Source organism: Jaculus jaculus, chromosome 6 (assembly GCF_020740685.1).
Source record: "Jaculus jaculus isolate mJacJac1 chromosome 6, mJacJac1.mat.Y.cur, whole genome shotgun sequence".
Taxonomy (NCBI): Eukaryota; Metazoa; Chordata; class Mammalia; order Rodentia; family Dipodidae; genus Jaculus; species Jaculus jaculus.
Genome location: NC_059107.1, coordinates 3,559,879 through 3,573,691, shown reverse-complemented (window position 1 = coordinate 3,573,691; position 13,813 = coordinate 3,559,879). Strand labels below are relative to the sequence as shown.

General features: G+C 43.7%; 1 protein-coding gene across 1 annotated transcript; it reads left to right on the top strand.

The window, feature by feature from the left end:
* The first annotated feature begins 9,161 nt into the window (after window positions 1-9,161).
* Il5 (interleukin 5) lies at window positions 9,162-12,791 on the top strand. Its single transcript, XM_004666519.2, has 4 exons — window positions 9,162-9,305; window positions 9,878-9,910; window positions 12,440-12,568; window positions 12,672-12,791. Exons 1-4 carry the CDS (start codon window positions 9,162-9,164, stop codon window positions 12,774-12,776), a joined length of 411 nt encoding a protein of 136 aa, XP_004666576.1. The 3' UTR covers window positions 12,777-12,791.
* The last annotated feature ends 1,022 nt before the right edge of the window (window positions 12,792-13,813 follow it).

Below are 13,813 nucleotides of genomic sequence, written 5' to 3'. Positions count from 1 at the left end.
GAGTGCTGAGCACTGAAATATCTCTATCACACCTTCCAAGGCTCAGGGTCCATTGTGGAAGAGGTGGCAGAAAGAATGTAAGAGCCAAAGGAAGGGTTGGACTCCTTACTGTGGGCTCCTCCAGACACAAAAGGGCCTGGATATCCATGACCTCACAGTGCCTGACACTACCTACACAAGACCATCATAATGGAAAAGATGACATCAAAATAAAAGAGAGATGAATTGAGAAGGGGTGGGGATATGATGGAGAGTGGAGTTTCAAAGGGGAAAGTGGGGAGAAGGAGGGAATTACCATGGGATAGTGTTTATAATCATGGAAGTTGTCAAAATAATAAATAAATAACTTTTTAAAAAATGGCTGGAGGGATGGCTTAGTGGTTAAGACATTTGCCTGCAAACCCAGAGGACCCAGGTTCAATTCCTTAGGACCCACGTTAGCCAGATGTCCAAGGGGGCGCATGCGTCTGGAGTTTTGTTTGCAGTGGCTGGAGGCCCTGGCGTGCCCATTCTCCCTCCCTCTCTCTCCCTTCCCTTTCTCTGTCAAATAAATAAAAATTAAAAAAAAAAAAAAAACACCTAAATTTAGAAGTACTCCATGATCTAACTATACCCCAGGCTCTATTTACAAATGACTATATACCCTACAGTACAGAGATCTTGATTGCTACTTTTTGCTATATTCTCCATAACAGCAGGAAATTGTGGTGGTTTGAATAGGTGACCCCCAATATATTCAGTTGTTTATTGTTTGTAGTTTGCATCTGCTGGCTACCTGGCTGGAGGCAATGTCACTAGGTGATCTTAAGGTGTGGTGTTGGGTTTCCGATTTCAATCTAAAGATATGGAAAGTGTGCCTGGCTGGAGTTCCTGACTTGTGCTGTGGCTTTTGACCTTTAGGCTTGTGCTTCCCTCTCTCTGTTTGGGCCTGTGAAGGCAGGCCAGCTTCTTCTGCCATTATGGAACTTCCCCTGGATCTGTAAGCTTCAATAAATCCCTTCCTCCATAACTGTGCCTGGTCTGAAAGTTCATCTCAGTGAACCTGAAGCTATCTGCTACAGAAATATAATCAGCTTATCTATCTATCCACTGAAAACTGAATAATAAAAACGATACATGAGGGCCTAGAGAGATGGCTCTGCAGTTAAGGCATTTGCCTGCAAAGTCTAACAACCCTGACTTCAATTCTCCAGTACCTACATAAAGCCAGATGCAAAATGGCACATCATCTGGAATTGTTTGTAGTATCTAGAGTCCCTGGTGCACCAATTCTCTACTCCACCTGCTTAAAAATAAATAAATAAGGCTGGACATATGGCTTAGCAGTTAAGGTGCTTGCCTGTGAAGCATAAAAGCCCAGGTTTGGTTCCCCAGTACCCACCCACATAAGACAGATGAACAAGGTAGTGCATGCATCTGTAGTTTGTAGTGCCTGGAGACCCTGGTGTACCCATTGTCCATCTGCCCCCTCTCTTTCTCAAATAAATTTAAAAAAATGTTTTCAAAAAGAAAGTAATTTTTTAAAGTGGTACATTAAAAACCAATAAAGTAGAAGATAAACTAGTTAGAAGAGGTTCAGTGAGAGGAAGGACAAATAATGTAACTAGATGATCAAAATGCTTTATATACATGGATGAAAATAGTCAATAAAAGATCAGGCATGGTGGCACATGCCTTTAATCCCAGCACTTGAGAGGCAGCGGTAGGAGGATCGCCATGAGTTCTAGGCCACCCTGAGACTCCATAGTGAATTCCAGGTCGGCCTGGGCTAGAATGGGACCCCACCTTGAAAAAAAAAAAAAGAAAAAAAATTGGTGTGAACTGAAGAGATGGCTTAGTGGTTAAGGAGCTTGCCTGCAAAGCCTGAGGACCTAGGTTTGATTCCCCAGGACCCATGTAAACCAGATGCACAAGGTGGTGCATGCATCTGGAATTTGTCTACAGTGCCTGGAAGTCCTAGAGCACCCAGTTTCTCTCTCTCTGCCCCCTCTTTCTCTGTCTCTCAAATAAATAAATGAAAATACTAACAAAATCCGATGTAAAGCAATATAGAACTGCGAATGAGAAATACCACTAAGCAAAAAATTAATGTATACTACACATATCCATTGATTACAACTTCATAAAACAGACTGGAAGTTAGCAAAGGTTGGGGGAAATCACCAAAAAACTGACAGGTGCTCTGCCCAGGGGAAGTTCAGTGCTGATTTTCCTAGAATGTTTTATTTTAATTAAAAATTATCTTTAAGATGTTTTGTGGGGCTGGAAGGATGGAAGTCAGAGGTGATGCTGGCAATTTGCATTTTGTCACCACAGAAGCTTTGGGGAATCATGCCCACTTGATTGATTAGAATCAATTCATGGAAAAGTCATTTGACCTTAAGTGACCTCACAGCAAAAACCACAGTTAAGCTTTAGAAAAAACAGTGTCACCAAATTGTAATATGCTAAGAGAGATAAAGGTTTTAGGTTAGGGCAAAAAAGATGTATGTTACCCACTAATGTGCCTCTTCAAACATTATTTTAATATATCTGATATGTTACTCCACATTACATAATATAAATAACATGTTGTATAATGTTATTTAAAACATTTTTCAACATTACTTTTCTAAATTGTATAATTATCAATTCTTTAAAGTTCACATTACTGATTGCAAATTTATTATTTCTGTCCCCTAAAGTAATGTAGTTTTTTTTCGAAATGTTGTAGCTCACACTGGATTAACTGCTATAGCTGTCTTATAGCTTTGCTCTATTTTCCAGGAGTCCTGTCAAAGTGGTTTTTGAACTTCAGCCTCCCAGCTGTAGGCAGTAGAGTCCTTGAATTTCCATAGGATTCACCTTAGTTTGTCCAACTAACATGCCTTGGCCAGAGGGGAGTTAAACAAGGGCCCGAGGGGAAAATAACCTGCATGAGAGACAAGAGACACAAAGAAGGAGACCAAGTCTAGAGTCTGATCAAGGTCTCAAATTTACTCAGGCAAGCACAAGCTTATATACAGAAAACAAAACTTTCTCGACAATGCCTACGTGCCTAAAGTCGGCTCCACAAATGCCTCTGTGTCTGAAGACTGTTTACCAAGGCCATACAATAAGGCCTCTGTGTCTGGAGATCCAAGACCAGCTGCAGTTCTCACGGTCAAAGAGCAGCTACAGCTCCCAACATCTCCCCCTTCTTTATTTATTAAAAGAAGTGACTGTGTCTGTCTTAGGTTGTCAGAGGCAGAAGAACATCCATACCCATCACTGGACAAACGTATTATCCTTCTATACGGGTCCTGTCTTAGGTTGGATGTCTCCTCTCCCGATCTTACCCGTCTCTGGCTACCAGCCAGACAAAATTCAGGGAGAATTAGGATAAAGTCTGGGGGAGCCAAGGACATGCTCTGTAGTGCATTCCTTGACCTCTGCGCCAGCATTCACAATAGACTTCATTAGACACTTGAAGAAAATAGGCAATAGACATAAGAGAAGCAGAAGGCAAACTCCCATAGCTGCAAAGCTGCCTATCCAGGAACTTAGAGAGGCCCAATTGCAGCAAGTAAATCATTAGCAGCCTTGGTGGCATCACAATCAAGATGACTGTTCTGTATAGCTAGAATTTCTGAATGTAAACTAACCAAATCTAACGAAATGTCATCATGGTGACAAATTTCTTCCAAGTGTATTTTGACCTTTACCCAATTTTCATAACTAGCATTGTAAGTTTTAGAGGTGATGCAGATCCATTGGTAATCTGTATGACATTCCAATCAAGCTCTGTAATTTTATTTGAGGAATCTTAAATAAACTTATTTTAAGTAAACTTTATCTATGACCACAGGTACGTATGGTGTAGACAGTCTATTTCCCCTTTATTTCTCCCTCTCATGAGAAGACACTAACTGCTTTAGGGGACTGGGTTGAAAACATTAGATCATTTACCATTTCCTGCTGAATGGGACACGAAGTGGGGACTTGTTGCACTTAGAGAGTCTCTCCCATTTTTCAGTTAGGATAACCAGTGAGCCCAGCGGCCCTCCTGTCTATGTGCCTCTCAGCACCCGGGTCCAGGCTTGCATGACCATGCCCAGAAACTTGTGTGTAATTTTTAAATAATTTTAAGCATAATTTTAGATTTATAGAAAAGTCACAAGGCGCTGGGCGTGGTGGCGCACGCCTTTAATCCCAGCACTCGGGAGGCAGAGGTAGGAGGATCGCCATGAGTTCAAGGCCACCCTGAGACTACAGAGTTAATTCCAGGTCAGCCTGGACCAGAGTGAGACCCTACCTTGAAAAATAAAAAAAAAAAAAAAAAGAAAGAAAGAAAGAAAAGTTACAAGGCTACTATGCAAAGTTCCAGCTTCTTCTGTTAACATTAAAATGGTACATTGCCACAACTAAGACATGCATATTGGTATATTGCCAAGTTCTATAGGTTTTTCTGGATGAGTTTCTCCTAGATCTGATCCCAGATTACACATTGTATGTCATGTCTCTTAGATACTTGTGGGCTATGATAGTCTGTGAAAGTGATTGCATTTGTCACCCTTTACAAGTCTTGGCCAAGAAACTTTGTCCTTTCTCAGGGTTAGACAGAGGTTATGGGTTTGGTGTGGGGGGGAAGACCACAGAGATAAAGTGTCATTCTTATCACTTCACCTCAAAGGTGCTTACTATAACTTCACTGGCTAATGTCAGTCTTGACCTCCATTGCTTGACCTCAGCCACGTTTATCAGATTTCTCCACTATAAATACTCCTCCCCATTCCATTTTTAAAATAAAAAAATACTTTATTCATTATTAATTAGAGAGTGAGAGGCAGATCGAGAGAGAATGGGCACACCAGGGCCTCCAGCCACTGCAAATGCACTCCAGACGCATGTGCCACCTTGTGCATCTGGTTTACGTGGGTCTTAGGAAATTGAACCTAGATCCTTAGACTTCATAGGCAATCATCTTAACCACTAAGCCATCTCTCCAGCTTTTTTTTTTTTTCTTTCTTTTTTTTTTGAGATATGGTCTCGCCCTAGCTCAGGATGACCTGGAATTCACTATGTTGTTTCAGGCTGGCCTTGAACTCATATTGATCCTCCTACCTTTGTCAAGGTTCTAAAATTACAAATTGTTTAGCTGTTTCCTAAAAGCTTGACCTCAGTCCATGCTTTTGCAGTGTAGTCCAAAGATAATCAGCTGGAAAACAGAGAATTCTCTCTTGCCCATGTGGAGAGATGGCTGTGCCAGCAGTGAGGCTGGGTCCTCCTCATTCTAGAGGGTCTGGATTCTGACGTGCCATGATTCCCACTCGCTGCTGGTGGACTCGGCGAAGCAAGCCCATCTTCCTGTACTTGCAGGCCCAGGAAACCATCTCCCAGGGGCTTGAATCAGAGCTAAGGAGATGGCTCAGTGGTGGGTAAACTGCTTGCCATGCAAGTGTGTGAACCTGAGTTCAGGTCCCTGGAACCCATGGAAAGCCAGGAAACGTATGCTATGTCTGAAATCCCAGTGCTGTTAACAGCAAGATAGGAGGCAGACAGGCCGATCCCCAAATCTTGCAGGTCCGTTGTATGCATTGGTGATCAACAAGAGACTTGCTTTGAACAAGGTGGAAGGTAAGAGTAAACACCCAAAATTATCCTTTAAATGGTACACACGTGCCCCCCCACCCCACATTTTTCCCCAAAAGTTCAAATTAGATATGACTAGCCAAGAGTCCAAGACCTCAACACACACACAAAACCACGGCCACTGGCATCCTGCCGCTGCCGAGTTAGGACTCCGTACATGTCAAGGGTGTGTCTACCTCCCACAGTCCTTCCTGCGCCCAGCTTTGGAAGTGTTGGGTAACAATCTCTGTTGAGTTCTGGAACTACGGGAATAAGGCTGGTTTCGCTGATTGCATGGAGTCACATCAAGAAGGCAATGTGGGCTAGAGAGATGGTTTAGTGGTTAAGGCACTTGCCTGTGAAGCCTAAGGACCCAGGTTCAACTGCCCAGATCCCACGTAAGCCAGATACACATGGTGGCACATGCATCTGGAGTTCATTTGCAGTGGCTAGAGGTTCTGGTGCACCCGTTCCCTCCCCTCCCCCTCTCTCTCATAAATAAATAAATAAAAATAAATTTCTAAAAAAGTACACAAATGTGCAAGTTTGCACATGTTCACTAGAAAGCACATGCATCTGGAGTTCAGTGGCTGGAGGCCCTGGTGTGCCAATTCTCTTTCGCTTTCTCACTCACATAAAAATAAAAGTGAATTTCGTCATGGCATTGCCACACACATTTATAATGTACTTTGATCATATACAGCCCCCATTACCTGAGCATCCTTCTACCTTTCTGCCAGACCACTTTCTCTTTCCAAAGAAAGACTGAATTGAGACAGGGTTAAATGTGACCCAGGCAAGCCTTGAATGACATGTAGCTGAGTCTGGCCTTGAACTCCTGATCCTCCTGGCTCCATCTCCCTAGTGCTGGGATTATAGGCATGTGCTACCATGTTCAGCTGAACTGGAAATTTTTTGCATGTGTATGGGTGTATGTGTGTGGGAGCACATGTATGTGCAGGTGTACATGTATGTACATGCGTGTGGAGGCCAAAGGTTGATGCTGAGTGCCTCCTCTATCACTCTCCACCTTATATATTAAGATACGGTCTCTCAGGACTGAAGAGATGGCTTAGTGGATAAGGTGCTTGACTGCAAAGCTGAAGGACCAGGGTTTGATTCTCAGGTGCCCCCAAAAGCCAGATGCACAAGGGGGCCCATGCATCTGGAGTTCATTTGCAGTGGCTGGAGGCCCTGGTGTGCCCATTTTCTCTCTCTCTCTCTCAAATAAATGAATAAAACGTTAAGGTTGGGTCTCTCACTGAGCCCAGAGCTCACCATTCAGTGAGCCTAGCTAGCCAGCATGTGTGCCTTAGGGAGCTGCTTTTCTCTTGAGTGTTAAGATTATAAACGGGCTACCATGCTTGGCATTTACATGGGTGCTGGGATCTGAACACAGGTCCTCATATTTGTGAGGCAAGAACTTTAGTGACTGAACCATTTTCCCAGCCCTGAGCTGAATCTGTGTTTTTTTTTTTTTTTTTTTTTAAAGGTAAGGTCTCACTATCTAGCCCAGGCTGGCCTGGAACTCATAGCAATCCTCCTACCTCACCTTCCCAACTGCTGGGATTAAAGGCATGCGCCACCACACCTGGCTCCTTAGGATTGAACAGTCAGAAAAGCAAAACTGGACCTGGGCGTGGTGGGGCACACACCTCCTCAGCACCTCCACAGCACTCAGGAGGCTGAGACAGGAAGATTAGGAGCTCAAAGTCTCTGCCACATAGTGAGACCTTGTCTCAGTAAACCAAAATAATAATCAGAGTAATGAGAAGAAAAAAGGTGAAAAAAAGGCTTCACTCTGCTGCTCCTAACAGACTAGAGATCGCCTGAGGGGTTCCGACGCCAGCAGAGAGAGAGCTTCCTGAGAATGGAGCCAAAGAGCTGGGCAGAAAGGCGCATCCACCCTGGACTGTTGGTTACATAAAGCAACACACCCTCTGCTTATCTTCAGCTGGTTTGGGCTAGGCTTTTGATTATCAAAAACAGAATGATCCTAATCAAAACCCTTAGAACACAGCTTGACTGCCTGAGCTCTGCTTTAATCACAGTCCTCCCCCTGGCATTTTCCATTCCCTTTCAAGCCCAGATCAGTCCAGTTATAGCAAATATAAAGTTGAGTCCAAGTGAAAAAATTCCTCTTTTTTCTTTTCCTCCTTCCTTTCTTCTTCCCTTTTATCATTCTGTCTTTTGTAAAATATATATATATTTATTTATATATAATATATTATATTATATATGTTTATATATAATATGTATATTATATATATATACGCATAGTTATTATTATTTATGTGCAAGCAGAGAGTGACAGAGAGAGAAGGAGAGAGAATGGACATGCCAGGGCCTCCAGTCACTACAAGCAAACTCCAGACACATGTGTCACTATGCATCTGGCTTTATGTGGGTACTGGGGAATCGAACTTGGGTGGTTAGGTTTTGCAGCCAAGCGCCTTAACTACAGAGATATCTCTCCAGCCCTCTGTCTTTCTTGTGAGATAGCATTTTATGTAGCCCAGGCTAGCTTCAAACTTACTATGCAGTGGAGAATGGCTTTGCTGGGACTACCCACATGCATACCATGCCTGATAAGACATCCCTAATATTTATGTGGTTTAGTATATAATTATGTTTGGTGGCATTCTGAGGATTTTTTTAAAGCAGAGTTGGACTTTATTTTAAAATATGTTTAGGGAGTGGAGAGATGGTATAGTGGTTAAAGCTCTTGGCTATAAAGCCTAATGATCATGGTTTGATTCCCCAGGACCCATGTAAGCCAGCTGCACAAGGTGGTGCATGTATCTGGAGTTTGTTTGAAGTGGCTAAAGGCCTTAGTGCATCCATTCCCTCTACATACCTGCTTCTCTCTCTTTCTTTCTCAAATAAATAAATAAAATAAAATTTTAAAAGAAGACTTAAGCATGTGGGATGTGGTTAATAGGAAGAAAAGTGCTTAGGAAAAGAAGAAACAAATGCAAGGGCAAGGATATTAACTTCTTAAGGGAATTGCCCTGCATTCACCTTTTACAAAGAAACTTCTGGGGCTGGAGAGATGGCTTAGTGGTTAAGGCCCTTGCCTGTGAAGCCTAAGGACCCATGTTCAAGTCTCCAGATCCCACTCTGAGGCATGTGCAAGGTCGCACATGCCCACTAGGTGGTGCAAGCGTCTGGATTTTGATTTCAGTGGCTGAGGCCCTGGCATGTCAATTCTCTCTCTGTATGCCGCTCTCTAAAATTAAAAAAAAAAAAAAACGTTTAAAAAAGGAAACTTCTGATTTGAGTGAATGCCAATGTGGTGCAAGGAGACAGCAACCCCAAGATTTCCTTTTGTTATAGAAAATGTTAGTAAAGGGGAGAAAGAGGGATTTTCACTACTATGCAGACAGACAGGATCTCATTGTTGAAGATGCAGGCACTGGAAACATTTAGTTTCACTACCTGACGCTCTTGTGTGATCTCTATCTGATTGTTAGAAATTATTCATTTCCTCAAAGATAGAGAATAAATTGGTTGAGGGTGCAATCTTGTGCTGTGCACTTTCTTTGCCAAAGACACACCAGCTCTGCAGGACCATGAGAGTGCTTCTGTATTTGAGCTCCCTAGCACTTGGAGCTGCCTATGTTTGGGCCGTTGCCATAGAACGTCCCATGAGCACACTGGTGAAAGAGACCTTGACCCTGCTTTCTGCTTACCGAGCTCAACTGACAAGCAATGAGGTAAACAAAACAAAACAAAACAAAAAAAACAGTTCTGCATATAGGTCTGGGTGGTTTGTTTGTTTGTTTGCTGGCTGTTTTGTTTGTTTGTTTGTTTGTTTGACATAGAATCTCCTGAGGTAGTCCTGGCTGGCCTGAAACCTGACCTGAAGTCCACCAAGCTGGCCTTACACCCACGGGTCATCCTCCTGCCTCTGCCTGCCAAGTGCTGGAGTTACAGGTGTGTGCCACCACGCCTGACTGTACCGTTCTAGGAAACCTATGAATGATCGTGTGTGGTAGCTCATTACAGCTGTAATGAAGTTATGAGTGTGTTCGTGTTAGGATACCTAAATGAGAACTACATTACTAGCAAACATTCTGTTAAAAGTCATGAATGCCTGAGTGTTGTAAAAATGGCTCTATGAGCTGGGCGTGATCCCAGCACTGGGGAGGCTGAAGTTGGAGGATCCAGGAGTTCAAGTCCAGCCTGGGTTACAGGGTGAGTTCCAGGTCAGCCTGGGCTAGAATGAGACCCTGCCTCAGAAACAACCACCACAACAAAAATTGATTGTGTGCCCTTTCCTTTTCAGACCGTGAGGGTTCCTGTTCCTACCCATAAAAATGTAAGTTAAATGATGATGCCATAAAAGGAGTGCAAGAATAAGAGCATTTCATATTTTAAGACATAAGCCATCCTGGCCTTACTTTGCACTGTTCCCTTGGCTTGGGTAGGGTCTCACTACATTGCCTAGGTTGGTATCAAGATCCCGAGCTCACCTGATCCTCCTGCCTCAGCAGAAGCAGTGGGAACTACAGGCTTGTGCCACAACACCCAGAGAGCCATTAGTTTTTGTTGAAATTGCTTACTATTCTCTGCTTTGTTCTCCCATGGGTGAATGAGAATGGAGCAAGAATGAGAGAAAGGTATGGTGCCAAATGCTTGTGATCCCAGCACATGGGAAACTGAGACAAGAGGATCATGAGTTTGAGGCCAGCCTAGGTTGCATAGCAGTAACTTCAAGGCCAGCCTTGATTACATAAGCCAGATACTATATCGAAAAGGCAAAACAAAACAAAACAAAATACAGCCAGGTGTGGTGGCGCACTTGGGAGGCAGAGGCAGGAGGATCACTGTGAGTTCAGGGCCATCCTGAGACTGCATAGTGAATTCCAGGTCAGCCTGGTCTGGAGCGAGACCCTACCTCGAAAGATGCAACAATTAAATCACTCATAAATAACCAATAGTTAGGAGCTGGCGATGTGGCTCATTTGGCAGTGTGCTTGCCCAGCTACACAAAGCCCTGGTTTGATCTGCAGCACCACATAAACTAGGCACCGGGGTACACGCCTGAAATGTGGCACTTAGGATGTGGGGGAGGGGAGTCATTTGTTCAGGGGTGTCCTGGCCTATATCGCCAGTTTGAGGACAACCTGAGCTACGTGAGACCCTATCTCAAGCATTTTTACAAAAGTATTAGGAATGACTTTTAACTAGCAGAATCTATTGTGCCAGTAGATCAAGCCCTTTGGTGACGTATCAGTTCTCTCTGAAATTCACAGAGAAATTCAAGGATTCTTTCCAGAGTCCGTGGGCGAGAGATACCTGGCAGCCTTCATTTGGTTCTGAGTGTTTTGGCCTTCTTCACTCTGTGGTGGTTCTTAAAACTTTTATCTACTTATTTAATTGTGGGGGGTTAGGGGTGTGTGGGAGGGGTGTATGGTAGGGCCTTTTCCACTGCAAACAAGTTCTAACCACTTTTCTCCACTTTTTGCATCTGGCTTATGTGGGTGACTTGGTAGTAACCACATGGCCCTGTCTTCCTGGTCCCTGTTTTTTTTAATTCCCTCTTTCTTTCTTTCTTTCTTTCTTTCTTTCTTTCTTTCTTTCTTTCTTTCTTTCTTTCTTTCTTTCTTTCTTTCTTTCTTTCTTTCTTTTTTTCCCAGTGGTAAGGATTGAACCCGGGGCTTTGTACATGCTAAACAAGTCTTCTACCATTGAGTTGCATGCCTTGCTCACTCTAATATCAGTAATATATTTAATACATCTTTTTCTTTGAGGCAGGGCCTCATTCTAGTCCAGGCTGACCTGAAACTCCCTCTGTAGCCCAGGCTGGCCTTGAACTCACAACACTCCTCCTACCTCATCCTTCCGAGTGTTGGAATTAAAGGCGTGCACCACTAAGCCCAACCCAATCATTTCTTTTTTTTTTTTTTAATATTTTATTTATTTATTTGAGAGCAACAGACACAGAGAGAAAGACAGATAGAGGGAGAGAGAGAGAATGGGCGTGCCAGGGCTTCCAGCCTCTGCAAACGAACTCCAGACGCGTGCGCCCCCTTGTGCATCTGGCTAACGTGGGACCTGGGGAACCGAGCCTCGAACCGGGGTCCTTAGGCTTCACAGGCGAGCGCTTAACCGCTAAGCCATCTCTCCAGCCCAGCCAATCATTTCTTAGTATCTTTAAGAACACTCTTCTGTAATTATAAAATTTCAACTGCCTGTTGAAAATTCCATCTCAGATGAAGTGATTGGTTGTGTGAACACTGAACAGGCAAAAATACATTAGAGAAGAATTCATATAAATACTATGAAACTAAGACTAATTCTTTTTTAACCATTTTTTTCTAATTTCTTACTTAGGTTTGGGTTTTGTTTTTATTTTATTTTTTATGTTTTGAGAGAGAGAAACAGAGAGAGAATGGGCACACCAGGACCTTCAGCCTGCTGTGAATGAACTCCAGACGCGTGCGCCCCCTTGTGACGCATGTGCAACATTGCATGCTTGCGTCACTGCGTTCGGCTAGGTGGGACCTGGAGATTTGAACATGAGTTCTGAGGGTTCGCAGGCAAGCGCCTTAACCGCCAAGCCATCTCTCTAGCCCTAGGTTTGGATTTTGAGACAGAACCACGTGTAACACAGCTGACCTTGAGTTCCTGGTCCCCCTGCCTCCATCTCCCAAGCGCTAGGAGGATCAATGTGGGACACCACACTCAGCGTCGTCTAAGTTTTGACAAATCAAGATGACACATGTTGACTGTGTATAATGTAAGGTTCTGAAATAGGTTTGCATTGTGAGATGGCTAGTGTATCAAGTTTTTACTTTTATTTATTTATTTTTTGCATTTTTTTTACACTTTTTTCCTCATTCAGCACCAACTATGCATTGAGGAAATCTTTCAGGGAATTGACACGCTGAAGAATCAAACTGTCCCTGGGGATGCTTTGGAAGAACTGTTCCAAAACTTGTCTGCCATAAAGAAATACATTGACCGCCAAAAGGTCAGATTCACATGTTCCATGGGCATCGCCTTTGCCTGGCTGTGGGCTTCTCCTGCAGAAACTGACCGTTCCCTGTAATCCCCATGGCTTGTTCTTTTCACAGGAAAAGTGTGGCCAGGAAAGACGGAGAACAAAGCAGTTCCTGGATTATCTGCAGGAGTTTCTTGGTGTCATAAGTACTGAGTGGCCGGTAGAAAACTGGGACTGAGCTGGCCAAATGGAGACATGGACTTGGGGTTTGTTTGAAATCAACTTGTAATTGATACATGAACATCACAGAATTGCCTGTTGTCGTGGGGACCATGTGCTGCTTAATACATCTATGCGTTGTGTAGACAGTCAGGTTAGACCGATCTGTGTCCTCGAGCATTTATGAAAATATTCAACATCCTTTCTTTTCTTTTTTGTTCCTTTTGGTGTCTGGAGACAGAGTCTCGCGTAGCCCACTCTGGCCCTGACTTGGATATGTAGCTGAGGAGGGCCCTGTTCCCCTGTGCTGGGGTGACGGCCGTGTGCGCCACGCCCAGCCTCACATCCTTTCTTCTAGCCTTGTGAGATACACACAGTCATCACTACGGTGCCCTGCTGGGAGCTTCTGGCTTCTACATAACGCCAGTTTAGTACCCCCCACCAATCTCTCCTCTTCACTCTCCCCAGCCTCCAGAAACCCACTTTCTCCTCTTAGTTTCTATGAGATCTTCTTAATGATTCATGGATGTGTGAGCTCATGCTGAACTCGTCTTCCTGTGCCTGGAGTAGTCTGATCTTGGAGAAGGACAAGGACATTTTGTTGCACAAGGAGAGCTGATCAAAAGTAGGCTAGATTTTCGGTTTAATTAACCATCAGAAGCAAAGTACTATTTGGTGTGTACTGCTATTGTATTATAGCACAGAAAACTAGGTAAGGTAGTAAAAAGTTGAAATGTAATTCAGATAGCAGGTCATTGAAGAATTTTCAGGCTCAGGAGATGGCTCAGTATTTAAAGATGCTGGCTTGTGCCAGGCGTGGTGGCGCATGCCTTTAATTCCAGCACTCAGGAAGCAGAGGTAGGAGGATCAGGGTGAGTTTGAGGCCACCCTGAGACTACAGAGTGAATTCCAGGTCAGCCTGAACTAGAGTGAGACCCTACCTCATAAAACCAGGGGGAAAAAAAGGTGCTGGCTTGCAAAACCTGTCAGCTTGGGTTCAAGTCCGAGTTCCCACATAAAGCCAGTGCACAAAGTGGCACATGCATCTGGAATTTA